We start from the raw sequence: 24,842 nt of genomic DNA on the forward strand, positions 1-24,842 counted from the left end.
ATAAAATCCTTCCCGGATCTCCCCAGTTGTTATTATTCTCCCCCTCCTTTAATTTACCTTGTAGCATATTTATTTGTGGGCATGTTAAAGAGTGTAGTCCTCATTTCACTAAGATGTAAGCTCTCTGAGTGCAGGAACTGTTTTGTCCTTTGTACCACCATCTTCATCCAGTACTTTGCACTGACAATTAACACATTTGTTAAATCAAATTAAACTGAATGGAACTACGGGTACATATGTAAATACAGAGCTCAATATTGTCTAGTTTCTTAGTTAAGCTTCACAAGCAGTGTGTATGTGGAAAGTGTAACTACTATTATCATCTCACAAGAAGATGCCTTGCTCCTGGCTACTTCTTTCCAGTCTCCAAAATCTTTCTACAAAATTCCCTTGATAGGTCTTTTTGTGAAAGTTATCTGGGTATGGTGGGCCATGGATTTGTCACTATGGAGTGTATCTTAGGGTCTTCTAAAAATCTCAACAGCAATCTAAGTAACTTGTAGGGAGCCATTCATTATTTCTCCATTCTCTTATGCAGGCCATTTATTTTACTGCCCTCTTTCCTTATCTGGTATTGACAATCTTCCTCATCCGAGGACTCACTCTTCCTGGAGCTACTGAAGGATTAATTTACCTCTTTACACCTAATGTAAGTACAGGTAGGTCTCCCTGAGGTGGTATAAAGGGGCCCAAACCACTAGTGAATTTGGAAAATTGGTGACGACAACGACGACGACGAAGACAACAATCCCACATCAGTTCTCAGTACAAGATAAGTTGGGCTGAAATGATGAATCAAAGTTGTTGATGCAGCCTTCTGGCCTTAGGCCAGAAGAATTTAGCCCTGGTTTTAGTTGACTACTATTAAAAGCAATAGGTTTGATTTGAGATAAACAAATTTGATAAACCTACACTCAAGTGAGAACTAGTTCAAATACCTTTTCTTGTTTTGCAAAGTTATTAAAGAGAACCTAGTTCTCAAAGGTCTGAGTGTCTCACACCAGCCTTATAATTGGCTCCCTATTGGGTGAACAAATTCCCTACCAGCATGAGGTAACCTGATAACATTACCAGCAACCCTCTTTCAAAGTATATTAACTCTTCTGTAAGTTTCTCCCACTGAGACCATCTGGTTACTAAATGTCCCCAGAAGGATCCTATATTTAGGGCTAGAAGGAACCCTAAGGTTCGTCCATTTTAAACTCCTCTTTTTACAAATGAGGAAACAGAGGCTCAAAGAGGTTCAGTGACTTACTCAAGGTCATTGTTGTTCATATTTCTGTTCTCAAAGAGGACCAATGGCATCAGGAGGGTGATGTCTTGACTTGCAAATGAACTAGATTTGAGTGAGGCAGAGCTGTGCAAAGTCATCAGCCTCATTCTCTCCTCCAGAGTCATCAAGGTCCAGTGGCAAAATATAGGTCAGGATGACTGACAATGGCCAGAATGCAGTGAGAGACCTTGGACTTTTTAAGCTAAGGTCTTTCCTGGGTCTCAGTTTGTTTGAGGCAATATACATTCAGTAATTAAAGGTTAGGTAAGAACTGAGGCAAAAATTGGCCTAGTTTGCCTTCATACAAGAAACAGTCTGGGAAGGGAAAAATCTCAGGCCAGAACAGAAACAATTGCTATTTACACTCACACTGAGCCATCCAAACCCAAACAATGAGCAGCTGAGGCTTGGGCTGGGCCCTATTATTGGCCAATCAGTGAGAGTCTGAGTGATTTGGGTTTAAAGGCATATTCAAGTATCTCCATTTGAATCACATGGGGCTTTTTGAAAGCCTGGCTTTCTAGAGCTATATTTCAAGAAGTCATAAATGAAAACTCCATGAGACAAACGAGTTAATTGTTTCAGTTTTTTGGGAAGAAATGATAAAATTTTTAAAATAGGGAAAGAAAAAAACCCATGGTCACACTGGCAGTAAGTGACAAAGAACAGATTTGAACCTCTGACAACAAATCCGGTCCTCTCCAGATTGTTTTTTTGTTTTGGTGTTTTGGTAAGGCAATTGGGGTTAAGTGACTTGCCTAGGGCCACACAGCTAGTAAGTGTTAAGTGTCTGAGGTCGGATTTGAACTCAGGTCCTCCTGAATCCAGGTCTGGTGCTCTATCCACTGTGCCACCTAGCTGCCCCTCCAGACTGCTTTTTAAAGATGGCAGTGAAATTAAGTTAATTGGGCACTAGTAAAGCCAAACTAGGACATAGTTGTTTGGTTTCACAGGTGATAATTTGAACTACATGACTTTTCCAGCTGCTTTCTAAAACTATCATTCTATTGGACAACCCATTTAATTTCCCAAGCCTCAGTTTTCCCATCTGTAAAATGAGCATAAAATAACATTGTTGAGGGGCACAAGTGAGATAATATTTACAAAAGTGTTTTGCAACTATTAAGCAATATTTAAATGGAAATGATAACTTATTACAATTGCTGTTTTTCTATAATTTCAGATGAGCATTCTCCAGAATCCCCGGGTATGGCTTGACGCAGCTACTCAGATCTTTTTTTCCCTTTCACTGGCTTTTGGAGGACACATTGCATTTTCAAGTTACAATCCACCCAAGTAAGGAGAGTTGCTGCTTTTGTTATAGCTTGATGGCATTAATTTTGTAAAATCAACACTCCTCATCTTGGGTCCTTAGGGCAGACTTCCTCCTGAACTTTTAGAGTGATAACAACCGTGTCATTATCTTCACTTTGCACATCAAAAGATTTTTTTAAAAAAGTTTCATTTCTACCAATGGATATTCCATTTGCTGAGGCATGGGGGAGTGAATCGGGCATTTTTAGTAGCCTCCTCTTTTCTATGAGGCCCCAGAGAATTACTTGAAAGGAAAATCCTTGATTCATCTCAGTGACTGATGACCTCTCTCATGGCCTGTGTCTTCCAAGGCTGCCCAACGAATATCCAGGAAGCAACTCAGATATATGGGGACTCTAGCTGGGTAAAAAGTGCAGGAAGTCACTGAATTTTGCCACACTCTATTCCTGGAAACCATATTGTAAAATGTGTTGTTCTAAAGTGGATCATATTTTCCCATAGGAGCAATGTTAGAATTGGGTTTTGTGGTCTCATAAATACAACAGTATAAACCCCTATCATGTGAGGGCCAAAATGTGATATACAGAGCATTAATTGGGTGACTCGCCAAAATATTGGGGTCCCAGAAATATGAAGGACCTTTAGGTTCACCCTCCCTTCTGAATTGCCCTTTTAAATATTTCTCCCAGGCCAATAAGAAAGGAGCCTTACAGCTTTAATTCACAGAAGGATCAGATTTTATTACTTGGGAATTAATTAAACAACAAAGGTGAAACTAATAAAAATCAAAGATAAGGAAATAGGTAAAAGAAATACAGAAAATATCATGAGAGGAGGCAGCTAGGTGGCGCAGTGATAAAGCACTGGCCCTGGATTCAGGAGGACCCGAGTTCAAATCCAACCTCAGACACTTGACAATTGCTAGCTGTGTGACCCTGGGCATGTCACTTAACCCTCATTGCCTGGCAAAAAACAAACAACTAATTTGAGAGTTATAAAAAACATTAAACAAGTCGTTAGCAAGAATTTTGATTAAATCCTCTAACTAAAAAGGGCATTTAAAAATACTTTGTATAAGCTAGAGCCCCTTTTTTAAAAAGTTACCCCTCTTAAAATTTGTTTTTACATATAACTAGGAAAATATAAAAAACATCAAATTAGAAAAAAAGAAAAGTTACCCAGAAAAGTTTGATTTAACACTTTTTTTTTCTTTAATAAATTGTCCTCTAGAAAGAAGAAATGGCCATCCTATTCCATTGACCTTTACGTTGGGTTAAGGGTTAGAATCACTTTTTGCAAATAGCCTGCAGTGCCCTTTTTTGTCAGTAGGGGGAGTATGTCTATAAACTGTTAAATGAGTGGGTTATAAAAGCAAAATCTGAATTATATACCTATGGTAAAGAACACAGGCTGAACAGATCAGGTAATTACAAATCAGTAAAAGGTTTGGATGACCTACATTCCATAAAATAAAATGCATAAGTGATTTGTACTTACTGGAAGACATATTCTAGTGAAACAAGGGGTTCTTAACATCAGCGGCAATAATTTCAGATGATATTTATTAAGTGCCTGCTGTATACAGACAAAAGGTGCTAGGTACTGGACAGACACAAAATTTATATCCGACATTGTCCCTGTTCTCATGGAGCTTACAACCTACTAAGAAAATATGACACATCCATTAATAAGCAGAGTACAATATATTATGTTATAAAAACATCAGAGTTATAGGCAAAATGCTAGAAAGTGAGGTAAGGTCATTACTGACTGGGGGGGGTCAGGGAAAGCTTTCTGCACTGGGCTGTAAAGGATGGAAGAGAGGAAGCATTCCTTGGCATTTTAACTCTGGAGAAGGAGAGAAGGATTTTAAGAGGTGAAGGTGGAGTAGTTGGCCACGTGCTTCATAACTGGTTACAGGGAATGAGGAGTCAAAAATGATACCAAGGATGTGAAGCTAGGTTCTTGGGAGGATGGCAGTGCCCTTGACAATAACAGGGAATTTAAGAAAGAGCAAGATTTACCAAAGAGAATGAATGACAAGTGTAAGATGCCAAAAAGTTCTAAATGCCCAAAACAATGCCTGGTGATGAGAGGCACTAAAATGTTAGTCCCAGCACTTAGAAGACTGCCTGCTAAGGGGCAGCTAGGTGGTGAAGTGGATAGAGCACCGGCCCTGGATTCAGGAGGACCTGAGTTCAAATCCGGCCTCAGCCACTTAACACTTACTAGCTGTGTGACCCTGGGCAAGTCACTTAACCCCAATTGCCTCACACACACACAAAAAAAGACTGCCTGCTCATAGTAGGCACTTAATTAATGTTTATTGACCTATTGACCTCCATGAACTCCATGCTGAAGCCAAAAGGGTGTGCCTTCTGTTCTCTGAGGATGAAGTTGTCACACCTTGGGGCCATTTCTTAGGAAGTCCTCCATACTGCAAATCCCTTTCTCCCTCACTCCCTGTTTTGTTTTTTGGTTGTGTTTTTTTTTGGGGGGGGTGGGGCGAGGCAATGAGGGTTAAATGACTTGCCCAGGGTCATACAGCTAGTAAGTGTTAAGTTTCTGAGGTCAGATGTGGACTCAGGTCCTCCTGAATCCAGTTGGTGCTTTATCCACTTTGCCACCTAGCAGTTCCACTCCCTGCTTCTTTTACATGAATGATTGCAAGAAAGATCCTATCATAGCCTTTAAAATCTAGTTTACAGAATCATAGATTTGGAGCAAATAGGGACCTTGGAGCCACTTAATCCAACACCTTCATTTTACAGATGAGGAAACTGAGGTGCAGAGAGGTTGTAACTTACCCAAGGTCATACAGGTAGTGAGTGACAGAGATGGTATTTGAACCTGGGTTCTCTGACCCCAAATCCAATGTTCTTTCCACTGTTCCATGCTGCTCACCTCCTCCCAAAAGTGTTGCTAGGTCCCCTGGTTCTAAAAACTACACCCAGCTGAATTCCCATGGCACATTGTTAGCACACCTCCCATTCACTTATCATTTAATATTGTGGATTTTAGCTCTCGGTGTTGGTTTCTTATCCCCTGTAAGATCCTTGAGGGCAGGGAGTCCTGCCTTGTCTGAATTTTCTCCTCCAATCGCTAACACAGTGGGCACTTAACACATTTTGTTGTAGTATATTGTACTCTTGTTTTAAAAAAAAAAAACCTCAACACATGAAAATGCTTTTATTTGTTTCTTTCCCAGGAATGACTGTGAAAAGGATGCTGTCACCATAGCCCTAGTGAACAGCATGACCTCCCTCTATGCTTCTATAGCTGTTTTCTCTGTCCTAGGCTTCAAGGCAACAAACGATTACTGGAACTGTCTGGACAGGTAAGGTCCTGTTGTAGACACAAAGTCGGGGGCAGAATGTTGGCTTTGGTTGTTTGTTGTTGTTGTTGTTGTTTTGGTGGTGGTGTGGGGGGCAGGGCTCAGGGGAGGGAAGGATAGAGGAATGGTATGACTGAGCAGGAAACCAGAGCTAATAACTGAACTTTTCCAGGAATTGGGGAATCACAAATAATATAAATATTGTTAAATATTGTTATGTTAAATGCTCATGTTTCATCAGTAGTGAAGCCAGGAATAGAATTCAGACTATTCCGGTCCCAACAAAAAGCAGCTATATTGAAAATTTAGAAATTTGAGAGCAAATTCTAACCATAGCTGCAGTGAATTGTAAATACTGATAGAAACATGAGTGACTTCAAAGAAGAGGAGCAATATAGACATGCACAGGGCAAAAGAGCCTTGAAGCAAAAGAGCCCCTCCAGGCAGATGCCAAAGCCTAAGAAGAAGCCAAGGTAGGGGAAGGAGCCTGGCAGGCAGAAGTGGAAGGCTGAGAGGCAGAAGCCAAGTCCAAGAGCATGGTTATGCCCTAAGGAAAGACAGCTTTGTCTACTTCTGTATAGGAGTTGAATAGGAGCCCTTATTGGTCCTAAAGGCTCTACAATAAGTGAAATTTAGAAATTTGAAATCTATATTGAAAATATAGAATTTCACAACTGTAATGAAAGGCAGGGGCAACCAGGTGGTGCAATGGGTAGGCCTGGAGTCAAATCCATGAGTTGAAATCCAACCTCAGACACTTACTAGCTGTGTGACCTTGGGCAAGTCACTTCACCCTGTTTGCTTCAGTTTCCTCATCTATAAAATGAACTGGAGAAGGAAATGTCAAACCACTCCAGTATCTTTGCCAAGAAAACCACAAATGGGGCCACAAAGAGTCAGACATGACTGAAATGATTGAACAACAACAACAACAGCAATGAAAGCTAGGCAACAAGGAAACCAAAAGTCTTTCCTGGGATGCTTGGTATGCATGTTCTATGTACTTGTAAAAGTGTGCTATGGTCTTGGGTTGTCAATCTCCAAGTTAATACACTTCATTGAGGACCAAATAACTATCTCCCAATCTTATAATGCTAGACAGAAAACTATAAATAAAACTGATAGAACAATCTACTTCCCAATAACTTTTGATAGGCACTAGGAAAAGAAACATGTAGTATAAAAGTGTCCTAACTGAATTGTTAATGGGTTTGTTATACTTCCCTAGCAGCAAACCTGGAATTAGAGTAGGACAGTTGGAGCTTTATCCTGAGGCAATGACATTTGCAGCTCAATGATATCACTTACACTTCTTCAGCAACATAGAAACACCTGAGTTTAACACCAAATTAGCACAAATACTTGGTCAAAATAGGAAGGTACTGAATGGTTGCTTCCTTTCTCCCCAGAAAATGCATCCCAGGTGAACTTTCTCAGCCCATTCCCATCCCAGACTACTTCTCATGGCTTCCTCAGCAATGGCTTTCTTGTACCTCTAGGCATTTTTTCCCACAAGTCCAAATGTTCTAGGGTCTATGCCCATTAAGAGAATTTGTTTTAAGAAATTGATATAAGGACACATGTTGGTTTTCCTTCATCTGCTTACCCTGGTACTTAGATGACTAGTTATAACTCTGTCAAACTGTAGATTTGGCCATGTAGAGTCAGCTGGACTCCATAGAAACTGATGGGCTGAGGCAGCTAGGTGGCAAAGTGGATAAGAGCAATAGCCCTGGAGTCAGGAGGACCTGAGTTCAAATCCAGCCTCAGACACTTACTGTGTGACCCTGTGCAAATCTGCTAATGTTTACCTCAGTTTCCTCATCTGTAAAATGAGGATAATAATATCCTTTGCTCAATAATAAATAGTCTTAACAAAAGGGGGGTGGGGGCAGCTAGGTGGCACAGTGAATAAAACAGTGGTGCTGGATTCAGGAGGACCTGAGTTCAAATCCAACCTCAAACACTTGATACTTACTAGCTTTGTAACCCTGGGCAAGTCACTTAACCCTCATTGCCCCCCCCCCCCCAAAGAAGCTGATGGGCTACCTCTTTTTCTTCCTCTATGTTTTCTTCATTTTCTTCTTCTCCTTTATCATCATCCTCATCAATATGGACCCCTTGGTTATATGTGGCTATCACCATGTATTCATTTGAGCATTTGTTGTTCAGTCATTTTTAGTTGTGCCTGACTCTTCATGACCCTATTTGGGGTTTTCTTGGCAAACATATTGGAGTCATTTCTTTCTTCAGATCATTTTCCAGATGAGTAAAGTGAGGTTAAGTGACTTGCCCAGGGTCACACAGCTAATAAGTGTCTGAGACTAGATTTGAACTCAGGTCTTCCTGACCCCAAACACTATGTTCTTTCCATTGTGCCACCTAGCTATGGACAACAAAGATCACTGGAAAACAGAAATAACTTCCAAGCCTTGTTTTAACTTATATTTTCCACTTCTCCCCCACACATACACACCAAAAAGAACTGCTTACCAGCAGGAGATTGGCATAGTTGTGTTGCACCCCTTGACATTTCCTCCATTCTGCCCTAGGTGCTAGTGATAGAATCTCTCAACTTGGAATTTCAAGCATTGTGATAAATCCTGAGGTGACATTTTGAGGGTATGAGCTACTTCCCAGAACCCATCAAAAATGCCATGCTTGTTTGTGAAGGCTTATCAGTTCTGTGCTTCCTGCCCAGTGGACTTACAACATGATAATTCAAAGGAAGGTGAAACTGTCTTCAGCCTATGACCCGAATGACCCCATGACCCCCATAACCACTTTATTGGTCTTGTCAGAGTTCAGTGCCCTCTTCAAAACAGAAAACCTATGTCAGCACAGAATTTATTGGATTACATAGTTAAGGTAAAGTTTCCCCTACATGTGACACAATAGGGAATTATTGTTCAGTCATTTTTTAGTAATGACCCTATTTAAGGTTTTTTGTCAAAGATACTGGAGAGGTTTGCCATTTCCTTCTCCAGCTCATTTTACAGACAGGGAGATTGAGGCAAACAAGGTAAAGTGACTTACCCAGTGTCACACAGTGTCTAAGGCTGGGTTTGAACTCAGAAAATAAGTCTTTCTGACTCCAGGCTTGGCCCTCTATCCACTGTGCCAGCTAGCTGCCCTAGATAGGGGATTAGGAAATCAGATTAAGTTGCCCCTCCCTGAAAGAGACATTGATATCCCATCTCCTTTCTTGGTATAGACTTAGGGGTGTCTCACAGTAAGAACTAATATTACTTAGTGGATCTGGAAGAATTAAGACCCATCTTATAAAACTTTTTCTAACAAATATTTCCTGGAAAATGATGTACCCCCTCCCATTGATGACATTTATGGTGGTAATAAACTTTGTTTTGAGGTTTCTGAATTTAATGACCCACAAGTGATTTTGTGTACTCCCAGTAAAATGCTCACAAAGCCATCTGCTCCTCTCTCTGACAGAAACATCATCAGCGTCATCAATGAGTTTGATTTTCCAGACCAGAGCATCCAGAGAGACGACTATCTGGCCTGCTTCACGCACTTGAATTCAACCCAGTCAGACAGGATGGCACGTCTCCAGCTGAAGAGTTGCCACCTGCAAGATTTTCTGGACAAGGTAGTGACACTCAGGGCAGGCACTGGCTTCAGTAAGAAGCAGTGTGGCTTAGTGGAAAGAGCATGGGATCTATCAGAGGACTAGGCATCAGGCTCCAACTGACTGCTAACTGCATATCTATCTGAGACATTGACAAAGGAGCATTTCTCTGGGCCTCAGTGTCCTGGAGGCCCTGCAAACTCTAAATCCCCTGGCTCTAAAGATAGTCATATCTAGCACTCATTTGGACACATGCTACTTGTCCTTAACAAGTACTGTTTCTTTTTAGAAGGAACACCACACTATCTGGTCCAACCTCTCATGAGGACATACAAGTGACCTCTGCTTGAAAACTTGTCCATAAGAAGAAATCTACTACCTCCAGTGGTAGCCTGCCCCATTTTTGGATAGTTCTAATCAATCAGTAGAAATTTATTAAGCACCTACTATGTGTTAGGCCCTGTGCTTCCTAGTCCTTAAAGGTTTCTCCTTATTTGAAATGTAAATTTTCCTCTTTGGGATTTCTACCTGGTTCTTCCCTTTGAGGACCAAAAACCCCCCAAATCTAACATTTCATGTTCTGCTCTGCCTCAGATGGTAGGTCTGGGGTTGATGGGTGGCATTTGCAAAGGGGCAAAATTTACCCTGAAACTTCAGTGTCACCCATTAACTTAGCCTCTTATCACAGACAGAAAAGGAAGTTAAAGGAAGTATTTTTGTTTGCTGTGCCTCCCAAGAGACCCAAATAAACATCGGTTTTCATTGGAGAATAGTGAGGCAGGGAAGGAGGCTTTCCTATGGGAAGAGGGATGAGACTTCTTCTGCTTGGACCCAGATGGCAGAACTGAGAATAAAGGGTGAAAAGTTCAGAAGGGAAGATTTAGGCTTGATGTAGGGAATTATTTCCTAGCAATTAGATCTGTACAGAAAATTGAATTGGTTACTTCAAGAGGCAGTAGGTTCCCAGCCCCTGAAGGTCTTTGCGCTAAGACCTCTTTGGGCCTATTTTAGGGAGGGTCCTTATCCAGATTTGGATCAGGCTAGGTTCTTAGCCTTTTTTGTATGATGAGTCCCTTTGGCAGTCTGGGAAAGCACAGAGACACCCCTTCTCAGAATGAGTTGAAATAATTGAAGGAAATGCCACTTTTTGGTCAGCGATTAAGGAAAATAAAGTTATAATTTTTTCCCCATTAAAGTTCACAGATGTCCTAAACTCTATCTCCCTCCAACAGGACAGATAAAGTTGTAGAACCCCAGGTTAGGAGCCCCATGTTTCTTGAAGTCTTTTCTAATTCTGAGACTCTGACACGAGATCATAGGCTACTATAAGAAGCATCTCTTTTTTTTGTTTGTTTCGTTTTTTTTGTTTTTGAGGGGCAGTGAGGGTTAAGTGATTTGCCCAGGGTCACACAGCTAGTAAGTGTCAAGTGTCTGAGGCCAGATTTTAACTCAGGTCCTCCTGAATCCAGGGCCGGTGCTTTATCCGCTGTGCCACCTAGCTGCCTCACAAGAAGCATCTTGATGTTGCCCTTTCCCAGTACATGGGATTGAAAACGAAAGAGCATTTAAGATCATAGGGCTTAACACGGTACAGTAAGGAACTCTAGAGAACACAGAGTCTGACCTTCTCGTTTGACAGAAGCAGCAGCAGAGGCACAAGGGAGAATGTGATTTCTCTCTCTGCTCCCTCTACCTTCGTCTTAGCCCCAATGGAAGAGAAAGCACTTGTGGGATATTTAGTTAAAGGGGGTAGAAAGTTGATGAATTCTCCCTCTGATTTTCCAATAGTTTAATGTAGACCATGGTTACTTATAATCCCTCATTGCCTCCATGTGTAAAATGGGAAAATCATGTTATATCCTCATTCACAAGTACCGATGGGCACTTAAGGGGGCTTTGAAATCTGTGGGTTGGAGGTGCCGCAGTTTTGCCTGTTTCATTATTTTAATCATTCCCACAAAACATCATTTGCTGGAAAAAAATATATATATATAATATTAAACTATATATATGATATATACATTTTTTTTTTCATTCCACACTGTCAACAAATTATGGCAGTTTTAAGTAAGATCAGTGTAGATTCTGGCCAAGGGACTCCACTTCTTCAGCACTGGAGTCTGGCCATATTTCTCCTGAATACCACTGTCAGGGGAGAAGGAAAAGGGAAGGAAAACAAGAAAAGGAAGAGAAGATCAGGGAGAAGGGAGGATAGGGGAAGAACTGAGAGATGGTGAAGTAGACAGAAGAAAGAAATTGGAGTTGGTTTAAAGCTGGAAAGTTTACCTTCAAGGTCTCTTCTTCAAACTTCCTCATCTTATAGATGAGGACACCAAGACCGAGCAGGGAATAGAGGCTGAGGTCAATCCAGACCATCTGTACCCTGTTTGGCTGCCTAATCCTGGAGAAGAAGATCCCCTGATCTCCTCCAAGACACATGAGAAGTCTATCCCAGGGGCGGCTAGGTGGCGCAGTAGATAAGACTTGACACTTACTAGCTGTGTGACCCTGGGCAAGTCACTTAACCCCCATTGCCCCGCAAAAAAAAAAAAAAAAAAGAAGTCTATCCTGACATTTGGAGGGCTCAATCTGGTTTCCATGACTTTATTTTGGGAAAAAAAATAATTTTTTTGGATAACTACTGTTGTTCAGTCATTTCAGTCATGTTTTTTGTGACCACATCTTTGTTTTCTTGGCAAAGATACTGGAGTGGTTTACCATTTCCTTCTCCAGCTCATTTGACAGATGAGGAAACTGAGGCAAACAGGGTTAAATGACTTGCCCAAGGTCACACAACTAATAAATGTCTGAGGCCATATTTGAACTCAGGAAGTTGTCTTTCTGACTCCAGATCCAGCACTCTACCCACAATATACTTTGTTTCATTTATACTCATATTTTATGCATTTAGAAACATGATTCCAAGAAGGGGTCTGCAGACTTCATCAGACTACTGAAGGGCTCCAGGACATAAAAAAAGCTTAAGACCCTCTGACTTAAGAGCCATAAGACCAGAGTTGAAATCCTACCTCTACCATTTACTATCTGTGTGACCTTGGACAAGTCACTTTGGGGCAGTTTCCTTATCTGTACAAAGAAGGGGTTGGAATAGAAGACCTGTGAGGTCCCTTCAAGCCCGAGATCCAAGATTATATGATTTTAATGTAACTGTGAGCCAAAGCTCCCAAACCTAGGGCTTGACGTGTGTGTGTGTGTGTGTGTGTGTGTGTGTGTTTGTGTGTTTGTGTTTGTGTTTGTGTTCCACAGAGCGCCTCTGGCACCGGCCTGGCCTTTATCGTCTTCACAGAGGCTATCATTCACATGCCTGGCTCTCCTGGGTGGGCTGTGCTCTTCTTTGGAATGCTGTTTTCCTTGGGTCTGACTTCTATGTTTGGGAATATGGAAGGAGTACTGACGCCTATCCTAGATATGCAAATTCTGCCCAGGTCAGTCCCCAAGGAATTAATAACAGGTAAGCGAAGAATTAGTTCATTCTTAAAATCCTCTTAATTACTCACCTCTTATTCTCCCTCCTCACTCCCTTCCCCTCCTCCCTCCCTCCCAGTTTACTTATCAGCCTGAGCCACCCCTCTCCACTCCCTTCACCCTTTTCTGGGCTCCTCCTCTAATTGACCTGCTTAGGAGGGATAAGGGTTAGGGGATCTTTGAGTGGTTTTCACCAATATAAAAAACATGGTCCAACCTACCTCTCTGTGTTCATCCAAGTTTGGGATGATCCACACCATCTCCAGCAGAACTGGAGGAAGAGAAAAAGTAACTGGAATAGTCCTCCTCTCTCTCCCTACCCCCCTGCCCCCACATCAGCCCCAACTCTTGCCCAAGTCCTACTCCTAATCAAGGCCATGTCCTCCCATCTACTCAGTGTTTAGCCTCTGAGAAGTAGAGCAGATGGAAAGAATAAGGAAGAGGAAAAGAAAAAGGAAGGGAAGGGAAGAGACAAAGGGAAGAGGGGAAGGGAAAGGAAGAGAGAAAATGGAAAAGAAGAGAGAAGAGAAAAGGAAGAGAGAGAAGGGAAAGAAAGAGAGGGGAGGGGCAGGAATACCTGAGTTCAAATTCGACCTCAGACATTTGACACTTACTAGCTGTGCGACCCTTGGCAAGTCATTTAACCCCAATTGCCTCACCAAAAAAAGAGGGGGGGGGGAAGGAAGAGAGAGAAGGGAAAGGAAGAGAGAGAAGGGAAAGAAAGAGAGAGAAGGGAAAGGAAGAGAGAGAAGGGAAAGGAAGAGAGAGAAGGGAAGGGGAGGGGAGGAAAGGGAAGAAAAGGCAAATGAGGGGAAAGGCGAATGAGAATACCTGAAGATGGGCAGACCGCTTCCTAAGGATTAGTTATCCCAGAGTAGAATGAGTGACCTTTCTTCTTTCTGGGCATGGTAGACTCCCAGTCTTTAGGGGTCTTTAAGCAGTCCTCAAACACTGGATGACTACTTGTCATGAGAGATGATTCATTTGGAATTATATACTTTTAAAAAAAAATTTTTTTTAAGTTAGGCAATTGGGGTTAAGTGACTTTCCCAGGGTCACACAGCTAGTAAGTGGTAAGTGTTAAGTGTCTGAGGCCGGATTTGAACTCAGGTACTCCTGACTCCAGGGCCGGTGCTCTATCCACTGCGCCATCTAACTGCCCCTGGCTTTTATATACTTGCAAGTATATATAAAAAAAGGATAGTTGCCCTGTTCCTGGATACCATTTCCCCTCCTCTCTCTTCTTCCCTTCCCTTCTACCAACCAACATAATTTTTTCCTCCTTTTTTAGCTGTGATATGCCTAGTTTGCTGCCTCTCTGCTCTTTGTTTCACACTACAATCTGGCAGTTACTGGCTTGAAATCTTTGACAATTATGCAGCTTCCTTGAACCTGTTAATCTTTGCCTTCTTTGAAGTTATTGGAGTCATTTATGTTTATGGAATGAAAAGGTAATGTGAACCTGGCCTGGAGTCTTTCTTCTTGTGGGGACTGAGGAGCTCCTTCCCAATAATGCTTGAAGGGGATCTGAGATTAGGCCTACTAGCCAAACACCTGCCCTCCTCCCTTGGTAAAGTGAAGGGCAGCCCTGTTGCCTGTAAGGGGTGAGGAACTCAGCCAGTTAGAAGTAACTCCCTCTAAAGGCTTCATTGAGATCCTGATGTATGCTCACAAAACAAAAAGACCAAGAGGAAGGCCTTTACCATGTTATGTGGATTTTCTGATGGTCTATGGGAGAATACATACACCAATCATACATGATGAGAAGGCATGAATGGACTTTTTTTTTTTTGGTGAGGTAATTGGGGTTAAGTGACTTGCCCAGGGTCACACAGCTAGTAAGTGTTAAGTGTCTGAGGCCAAATTTGAACTCAGGTCCTCCTGACTCCAGGGCCGGTGCTTTATCCAATGCACCACCTAGCTACCCCGGCATGGATGGATTTTGATCCATATCAGTGGAGGGAATGGTGAGTGTGACCATCTCTAAGGTCACAGATCTGTTGAGAAATCGAAATCTGTAAGTAAAATAAAAATTTTAATGGCAGAAAACAGTTGAGTTTATCAAAAACAGGAGAGGCAAAATGATATAGTATATAAAAGAACTAGCCTTCCAGCCAAGAAGACATGAGTTCAAGTCCCCTCTGCAACACATCCTGGATATGCGATCTGGGTAAAGCCTGTAGTACCCAAGGCAACTCTTTAAGACTATAAATTAGTATAGGGAATTTCTTCATTCAAGAGTTCTCTATACCAATAAAATCACAGGTCTGGTCCCTGTCCCTGCCCAGAAACATTGTTAGCCCTAGGTCCCACTAAGGTATCATTCTCAAACATGAGTGAATAGAAGATTATGTTTTTAGAATCGCATATCTAAAGAATCATATTTTGTCCAGTTGTTCATGGCTGATTCCAATATGGAAAGAAAGGACATATCTCAAACATGTCCTGAAACCAGCTGGACAGACCATCTACTAAATAGCGTTTCAAGAAAGTAAATATAATCTAAAGTGACATTTCAGTTATCCTGTTCCCTTAGTGTGTGATTTCAACAAGCAGAAGTGCAGAAAGTGAAAAGCAATGGGTTTCCCTTACAAAACAAGAGCAGAGAGATTAAGATCATGGTTTTTGTTCAGTAAGACTCCATCTTGTTTATTTTGCTCCCACTTGTTTGTTTAGGGAATGGTTTTAGGAAAACTTGAAGGAATGAAGCAGAGATATAAACAGGCCTGTTTAATGTCTCCTTATTCCAATCACTGAAAGGTCTGTGAGTTCAATGGTTGAACTGTGCAGCTCACATTCCCTCCATTGAGTATTCCATCCCCTACTCAGCTCACATCCCCTCCACACGTTAGCAGAAGATTTTATGATTTGATAAAGCCAATAAACTCATCACCTAAAAATCAAACATGTGGTACTGAGCCTTTATGAACCTAGCAGGGCTGGTCCTTGGATAAACTCATGCATTATTACTGGGTCTATATTTTAAGTTATTCCATCTTGAAAGGGCTTGCCAAAGTACTCAGTTTCCTCCCTGGAAGATGCCTTTTGGTACACAATTTGATAACTTCAAAGTCTATTTCTTACAGAGTCAAATAAAATATGGCTTTATATATAATATTTAATAGTCTCCACTCTAGTAATGGTATTGAGAGGGAGAGGGAAAAGGTAATTATCACTCAGAACTGCCAAGGTCAGAAGTTGGAGTGTTTTCTTAATAAATACACAGGGGTAATTTGGGTGGGGTTTATTAGAATCTGGGGTTATTAATTCTTTGTCAATAAAGAGGGATTGAGAGATGTCCATGACATTCAGAAAAGATAATCCTTCTTAGAGAGTCTAAATGAGGAAACTTTAAAGTCAGGGTTAGGGTAGGAGAGGTGGAGTAAGAATGTGTGTTTTGTTGACATGGCAGGTTCTGTGATGATGTGGAATGGATGACAGGAAGGCGCCCCAACTTCTATTGGAAAGTGACATGGAAAATCATCAGTCCTCTGCTGCTGCTGATCATCTTTGTATCCTACATCATCCTAATGACACAAAAGCAGCCAACGTATGGATCCTGGAACCCACAATATGTAGGTCTCTTTGTTTAAGAAATTTGGGGAGTCCCACCCAGTCATTTCTCTGGGCCCAACAAGAAAGCAGATTTTATCAAGTCTCTAGAATCAGTTTAAACTTTAGGTCTGTGGATACCTTTGGATCAAAAATTTACCCCCATAGCAACAAAGACCCAGATAATCTATAAATTGGATAACCACTAAATAAATAATCAATTCAAATAGGATCCACCAACAGTATTAAGGCTCTGAGCTCATAAACAGCCCCTTCCTCTTCAATTCTTAATTATCTAAAATCTGAGGATAGTATATAATTGGGCTCTCAATGAGAGAATAACAGTGAAAATTACAAAGGCAAAGAGGGCAGTAATGTTAAAAATGAAATGTCTTTATCTTATAGAAAGAAATCTAAAAAACTGTCATAGTAAGGCTACATTATGATATGTTAATTTTATATAAATACTTATCAGTGTTTGGTTATCCTTTCAAATATGGTACAATGGATAGGGTGCTAGTTGTAGTTGGCCATTGGAAAGAAACTTAATCTCTCTTGGCCTCAGTTTCCTTGTGTGTTGTTATTGTCCAGCCATGATTCAGGACTTGAGCCCAATTTTCATATGGTTTCTGATAGAACAGGGAGTAGAACCCAAGTCTCCTCATTCAATTCTGTGATTTTTCCTCTAAGCTGGAGACTCATTAGAGATTGTAGAGTCTAGGCCAAAAAATGTCAAACTCAAGAGTGGCACATTCCTGTAAAATTCCTGAATGTGTCAGAACCAGATTAAAATGTCACTGGGAAATATTTAGCAAAATGAATGAAAATACAAAATAAATGCCAATTTATGGTTTTCTAAGTCAATAATAAATCATAATTATATAATATTGAATGCTTTTCAGAGTTCTTTTATACATGGACATGCATCACCTAACATTGCTAATTGGTTCCACAAAAACATAAGGTTAAATGAAACAATTACAGAGGTAGACACAGTCATCAGAATGACATCATAAATGGTTATGGGAGAATTTTGATACTTTATGCTGAGGTTCAGTGATAATTTATTAGTAATGTAATTGTAGAATAACTTTGGCTGGGAAAATCTAAATAAGATTCTGAGGACATCATCTTATTTAAACTATGCTAATTTGGGAGTCAATTTGGCACTCAAGAACCCAATGCTATCTTGATCATGATTAGGTCATTGTCCACCTTGCCCCTCAGGTGAAGCCACTTATGTTGCATGGGGATCCTCCTCAGAGCCAAAGACTTGCCCTGACATTTCTTATTAATGCACAGAAGTAGACACTTTTTCTTGTAATTTAGCTTGGACTCTAAGCCATTGATCCCAGGAAGGAAGCTGAGGTTCCTCCCATAGCTAAAGTTCTAAGTCAGCAAACAATCTAATTGCCACAGCTGGTGGGAAGGACTCTTCCCATTTCAATTCTTCTTACTGTCCATGATCCTTCTTCAAGGAACTCACAATAAGGGTGCCAATGGAACCAGCCTATGCTACTTCTTCATGCTACTTTGGGCACAGCAGGAGTAAACTTTGTGGTTGTTTTATTCCTACAGGATAATTTCCCAATCAAGCAGGAGAAATTCTACCCTGGCTGGGTGCAAGTCATCTGTGTGATGTTGTCACTTCTTCCCTGCATTTGGGTACCCGGGGTAGCCCTTTTTCAGCTAATCAACCGGAGACAGAAAAACGGGAAGAATTCATGCTCAAAACTTCGTGGCAACAAACCTTATGAGTCTGTAGAGGACTGAAGGGGGTAATTCTATGTAAAAGAGGAAGGAAATAGGGGAATTGATGTCATAAACTTTGAGTTTTAGTTGTCAGGGTTGTTTTGTCACTTGAACAAAGGGGACAGTCTTCAGCATCAGTATGAAGAGTAGTTTATTCAGTTGTTACCCAAGACAATATTCTCTCTCCTAGCCCCAGAATATTCTATTCCTCAGTTTTGCCTTGATTACTGGCTCACAAGTAGATTTCCCATTTGGATGTCAATAATGTACACCAGCACAGTGGATAAAGTTCCAGACCTAGAGTCAGGAAGACTCATCTTCCTGAGTGCAAATCTGGCCTCAGACACTTACTAGCTGTGTGACCCTCAGCAAGTCACTTCACCCTGTATGTTTCCTTATCTGTCAAATGAGCTGGAGAAGAAAATGGCAAATCACTCCAGTAGCTTTGCCAAGAAAACCCCAAATGGGGTCATGAAGAGTCAGACAAGACTGAACAATACATACCAGAGGAAAGCATCCTGGCCAACAAGAGAAATGGACTCAGTATATTCTCAGTCTGTTAGGAGATGGACCATTTCAAGTGATGTCAGCTGCTCTAAGGACAATAATCTAAAACCTCATCTCCACATAACCTGCCTAGGCACTCACATGTTGCCCATGCCCACCTTGTTTTCTATTAGCCTTACTACACCTGGTTCCATCTCCTTCCTCCTTCTCACAAGCCATCTACTCACCATATATTCTAAATTAAGCTCTTTACCTTTTCCAGAGTCTGTTTCACAGATCTGTAATTACACCAGTGTAAAGCTACAGCAATAGCAACAAAAGAAAATGTAGAAAAGAAAATGTGTACCAAGAAGTTCAATGGTAAAAATGTCCTTGTGCTAAACCTATAAATCAAGATAATATTTAAGGATGACAAAATGGCAGACCAAGGATCAGCCACCTTGCTTATTGTTAAGCCACTTCTCATGATTAAATTTGATTTAAGCAATATGGTGATTTGTCTGTTCTTTAAAGGCAGAAGCCATTGGAAACTCTGAAATGATGGACAAGATTACTGAACATATTTGTCAAGGTCACACCATTCATGAACATTGTCTATACCATACATGAATCCATTTATCCCTAGAACCTGACCCTTAGATCATGCCTACTCAAGACAAAGTTGTACTCCTAGAGGCACTCTTATCAACAGACCATACATGTGCCTAAAAGCATCTGAGAAACCTGTATTTGGTCATTCTCAATTGTTTTTTCTCCCTGTGCCACGGGAATTAACCTACTCCCACCCTCTTTAAACACACCCAGGTGCCTCTGAAAGCTACTCCAAGTTTGAGGCCCATTGTGAGTCAGCATCCACTTGGAACTGTTGCTTTATGAGACTCTACTAATCTGTGTGTGTGTGTGTGTGTGTGTGTGTATACTAGCCAATTAGATGACATGTTAATTTGGAGTAATAGATATTTACTTTAACAAAATTAAAAAGCAAGTGATAAGAAATATCCCCCACATACATAGGGACACACTCTTCCATGATTGACCATATCCCAGGTGGGAGAGGAGACACGCAAAGGGAAGATACATAGTCAGGATAACTCATACTCCTTGGGTAACTTCCTACCTGGAACACCTTTTTTTTGCCTCAGCTGCAAGCTCTGCTTGCTCCTCTACCAAGCTGCCTGTATTCTCTGCTGGAGTCACAGGGTTGCTGACTGGAAGTGCCAGATTTCAGCTGGCACCTCTAGCAAACTGCCCTCTCCTTCTGGGGTTTTCAGTGAGTGGATGATGCTCTAATTCTTTTTCCTGCTCCACAAGAGAGTGGTTCTCTGATCTTTTAGCACAGAAACTCAGGGACCATCTGGCTTTTTTATCTCAGCTAACCTGCAGAAGTTCTCAGGCTTAGTAAAGTCTGTCCTTTGAGTCTGAACTCTTTTGCCGCTATTCAAACTCTCATAGTCTAAACCAAAGCTTCTTAAACTGTGGGTTGAGACCCCATATGGGGTCGTGTAACTAAATGTAGGGGGTGCCAAAAATTGGACAGTAAATTTGTATACCTATTTTATATAGCTGTATATCCAGGGTTGCATAAAAATTTCTTGGGCAAAAAGGGATCGCAAGTGGAAAAAAGTTTAAGAAGCCCTGGACTAGGGGCAGCTAGGTGGCGCAGTGGATAGAGCACAGGCCCTGGATTCAGGAGTACCTGAGTTCAAATCTGACCTCAGACACTTGACACTTACTAGCTATGTGACCCCAGGCAAGTCACTTAACCCCCATTGCCCCGCAAAAAAAAAAAAAAAAAAAGAACAAGAAGCAGCAGCTCTGGACTAGACCAGCAGTCTTTAAACCTTTCCAGGGTCATAGGACCCTTTTAACAAAATTTTAGATCTGTTATAGTAAAATCCTCTAAAATTTTTAAAAATACACATTAACAAACAACACAAAGAAATACAAAATAAATACAATCTTGGGGTATTTCAGGGTTCCTTGAATCATAGTTTGAAAAACACTAGTCTGAACTTTGATTTGAATTATAGTTAGAAAATTCTTTTTAACTCCTGTATTATTATACTCCTGGCTGCCTAGATCCCTATAAATCAGGGGTGTGCTGGAGCCAGTTCATACTGGCTGGCCAGCCAATTGTTAAATTTTTAGCATGAGCATTTACACCTTGGAAGTTGGTAAACACTCCAAGCCAGGGCTTGGTTTATTGTTCTGTTGATGTGTAGACTTAATAAAGTGATGGAGAAAATGTTAGAGTTGTAGATCAAAATGAAAAACTTAAAAAAAATTTTTTTTTGGAGAGCCACTTGTTAAATATCTACCAGTATTCCCTGCTACAGATCATCCTGGGAGGTCTACTTTGCACAGCAGAGGCACTTAGGTGTGGTAATAATGTATTCCTTTTAGTTCCAATCACATCCATGGGCTTGCCTGGATGCATGCAAATCATCTCAAGAGAAAGACTTAAAGGTATTAAGGAAAGCAAGCAATCTTTTTCTTACCTCCCCCATCCCAAATCCCTGCACTGTGAAGCTGCTGACCTTTGTCCTATCTCCTCTCAGCAACCAAACCGTGTTGCTCCCTACATAGCACTGTTTATTTCTTAAAAGTATATTGAGATAGCTCCTCTTGACCCATCTGGTCCCTGTTGTTTCTTCTGCATGGTCATAAAGGGCTCTCACTGGTCAGGGCCTCTGTAATCACTTGGCTCCTCTTCTGATGAGTCCGATAAGCTTTTGCAAACATTTCTTTGCCAAATAGGAGTGGCCAGATGTTGCTGAATCAACAAGGTTGTGCCGTGTAGATGTTTTTTTTTTTTAATTTCATCATAAATGGAGGAGGTAATTACTGACAACTATCACATAGATTCACAAATGAATACAAATCCAAATAAATAAAATGTACACGAATGTATTTGTGTACATGTCTTATTAGTTCTACCTGATGATAAACAAGGGCAGCTAAATGGCACAATGAATAGAGCACCTGGCCTAAAGTCAGAAAGACACATCTTCCCGAGTTCAAATCCAACCTCAGACACTTACTAATGGTGTGATCCTGGGCAAGTCATTTAAATCTGTTGGCCTCAGTTTCCTCAATGAGTTGGAGAAGGAAATGGCAAACCACTACAGTGTCTTTGCCAAGAAAACCCCAAATGGGGTCAGGAAGAGTCAGACATGATTGAAATGACCGAACAACAAAATAAACTCAAGGGTAGGGACCATGTCTTCATTCTTATTGTCTTTGTATCTTTCCCAGGGCCCACAAAGGTACCCTGTATATAGGACCTATTTAACATATATTGTTTGAATAAAGAGGTAAATGAATAACCCTAGAGTCACAAAGTGATCTTACTATGCTGTCTTTTACATGCAAAGATAATGATACTGGGGGCAGCTAGGTGGCACAGTGGATAAAGCACTGGCCCTGGATTTGGGAGGACCCAAGTTCAAATCCAGCCTCAGACACTTTATACTAGCTGTGTGACCCTGGGCAAGTCACTTAACCCTCATTGCCCAGCCAAAAAAAAAAAGATAATGCTACTGATGACCCATTGTCCATACGGCATGTGCTTTAGGTTGCTTTCACAGTGTTGAGAATGCATTTATGTGATGAAAAACACCTTGAGATACCTGCCACTAAGGTGGGACCACACCAAGGCCAAAAAACGAAGCCAGGATCACCTACCCCCCTAGAAACTCAATGTAGGACCTTGGCTTCCCTAGAACAACCCACTCACCAGACTGCTCAAGGTTAGGATTATATCTTCATATTCTCATTTGTCAAGTCCTTAGCACCCAAACTGCCCAATGGGTCTGTGACACAAGAATCCCTGCACCCCACCAAACTGCTTCTGTAAAATTATTTGAAACAGGATGGAGCAAAGATCTAGGGAGAGAAAGAGGAGACAACACGGAAGACTTTACATAAACGAAGATCGATGGAGGTACCTTCAGGCAGGTGCAGCTGCTGCCTGGCTACAAAGGAAGCAGATATGGTGATCCAACAAGCCTTCAATAACTGATACAGATAAATTTCTTTCTTTTTTTTTTGAAAATTTCCTTTTTTTTTTTTAACGGGGCAATGGGGTTAAGTGACTTGCCCAGGGTCACACAGCTAGTAAGCGTCAAGTGTCTGAGGCCAGATTTGAACTCAGGAACTCCTGAATCCAGGGCCGGTGCTCTATCCACTGTGACTAAATTTCTAATTAAAACCATTTCTCCCCTGCCTGTTTGCTCAGAGAGTGCAGTGTAGTAGTAAGAATGCTGGATTCAGTCAAAAGACCTGCAGTTGAAAACCCAGCTCTGCTGCTCATTACTTTTTTTTTTTTTTTTGCGGGGCAATGGGGGTTAAGTGACTTGCCCAGGGTCATACAGCTAGTAAGTGTCAAGTGGCTGGATTTGAACTCAGGTACTCCTGACTCCAGGGCCGGTGCTTTATCCACTGCGCCACCTAGCCGCCCCCTGCTCATTACTTTTTGACCTTGGACAAGTAACAACCTTTCTAGGTTTCTCAGTTTCCTCATCTGTAAAATAAAGGGGTTGGACTAGAACACCTCTAAAGTCCCCTTCCTGCGCTAAATCTGTGCTGAACGACCTGTGTTTTTTTATCCTCAGACTAGGAGGCCTTTCTTTGCCTCCTTTCTAACCTAGCCTTAATCATTGAGTGGACATTGCCTCAGACAAACTGAGACCTAAAGGTCAAGATCTCCAACTGCATCGGGGCCATCTCCAGTCGTCCTGATCTATATCTTGCCAATGCATTCCGATGGCTCCTGAGGAGAGAGTGAGGCTGGTGACTTTGCACAGCCCTGCCTCACTTAAATCCAATTCATTGCAAGTCATGACATCATCTCCTTCATGTCATGAACAAACAACAACAACAACAGTGGGGCGAAGCAGGAAGAGGGAAGCAGAGCTGAGCTAAGTGCATTCCATTCCTACAATAAATAGCTCTGCGAATTGCTTTATCTATTGAAGTTCTATGTGGAGATGTACAACTTGTCATCTTGGCCGAGGAGGATCTGCAAATCCAACCACAGATAACACTGGGAGCTAGAGGAAAACCTGCAACCTGGTCCTTTTCTTGAAACAGGAAAACACTGGATTGCTTGCAAATCCAGATTCATTTTCTATGACTGTCTCCTTCATTTCAGTGACACTGAGAAAAAAACAAACACCTAACTCCAAACCCAAACTCCTCTAGGCTCTATCAAGACTTGAAAATTGTCCCTGCTGGTTTTTTTTTTTTTTTTAATGAGGCAATTGGGGTTAAGTGACTTGCCCAGGGTCACACAGCTAGTAAGTGTTAAGTGTCTGAGGCCAGATTTTTTTTTTTTAATTTTTGCAGGGCAATGGGGGTTAAGTGACTTGCTCAGGGTCACACAGCTAGTAAGTATCTGAGGCCAGATTTGAACTCAGGTCCTCCTGAATCCAGGGCCAGTGCTTTATCCACTGTGCCACCTGGCTGCCCCCATGAGGCCAGATTTGAACTAAGGTACTCCTGACTCGAGGAGCCAGTGCTCTATCCACTGCACCACCCAGCTGTCCCCCTGCTGTTTGTTAAAGCTTGAGAAGACTTGGGGAAGGGGGAGCCAAGCAGAGAGTAGAGAGAGGGAGTGTAGAGATTTATCCTCAAGTATCCAGAAAAGGGATCTGGCAAAAGGATGAGGTTTGCTCAGCTGAACTGTAAGGGGGCAGAACTAAGAACAGTGAGGCTGCAGAGAGACAGAGACTTCAAGGAAGGAAAAACCTTCCTAACAATGAGAGGCATTCAAAGTGGGACGGGTTACCCATTGAGTTTCTCTCACTTGCCATTTTCAAGCAAGAGGCTGGATGACCATTTATTGGGGATATTGTAAAGACAGAACATTTATTTAAGTGCTTACTATGCGTCAAGTACTTTGCTAAGTCCCGGGGGTTACAGATACAATGAAGCAGGTCAGGTCCCTGTCCTCAAGAAACTTACATTCTAATGAAAAAAGACAACATATAAAACGGAGCTCCTTGTTCTCAGCAATGTAATACCTATCATGGCTTCTGTGATGACGTTGGTAGCCTCTCCAACCAAATGACTAT

The 24,842-nt window shown here is 41.5% G+C and overlaps 1 protein-coding gene across 1 annotated transcript in view; it reads left to right on the plus strand.

Moving 5' to 3' along the window:
- SLC6A18 (solute carrier family 6 member 18) overlaps positions 1-19,218 on the plus strand; it is a 38,891-nt gene extending 19,673 nt beyond the window's left edge. The window contains exons 5-12 of the mRNA XM_043976576.1: positions 539-649; positions 2,457-2,569; positions 5,757-5,885; positions 9,336-9,492; positions 12,739-12,943; positions 14,249-14,408; positions 16,370-16,532; positions 18,088-19,218. Coding sequence (XP_043832511.1) covers positions 539-649; positions 2,457-2,569; positions 5,757-5,885; positions 9,336-9,492; positions 12,739-12,943; positions 14,249-14,408; positions 16,370-16,532; positions 18,088-18,282 — 1,233 coding nt within the window. The 3' untranslated portion in view covers positions 18,283-19,218. The remainder of the gene's footprint in view (positions 1-538; positions 650-2,456; positions 2,570-5,756; positions 5,886-9,335; positions 9,493-12,738; positions 12,944-14,248; positions 14,409-16,369; positions 16,533-18,087) is intronic.
- The last annotated feature ends 5,624 nt before the right edge of the window (positions 19,219-24,842 follow it).

This window comes from Dromiciops gliroides, chromosome 1 (assembly GCF_019393635.1).
Source record: "Dromiciops gliroides isolate mDroGli1 chromosome 1, mDroGli1.pri, whole genome shotgun sequence".
Lineage (NCBI taxonomy): Eukaryota > Metazoa > Chordata > Mammalia > Microbiotheria > Microbiotheriidae > Dromiciops > Dromiciops gliroides.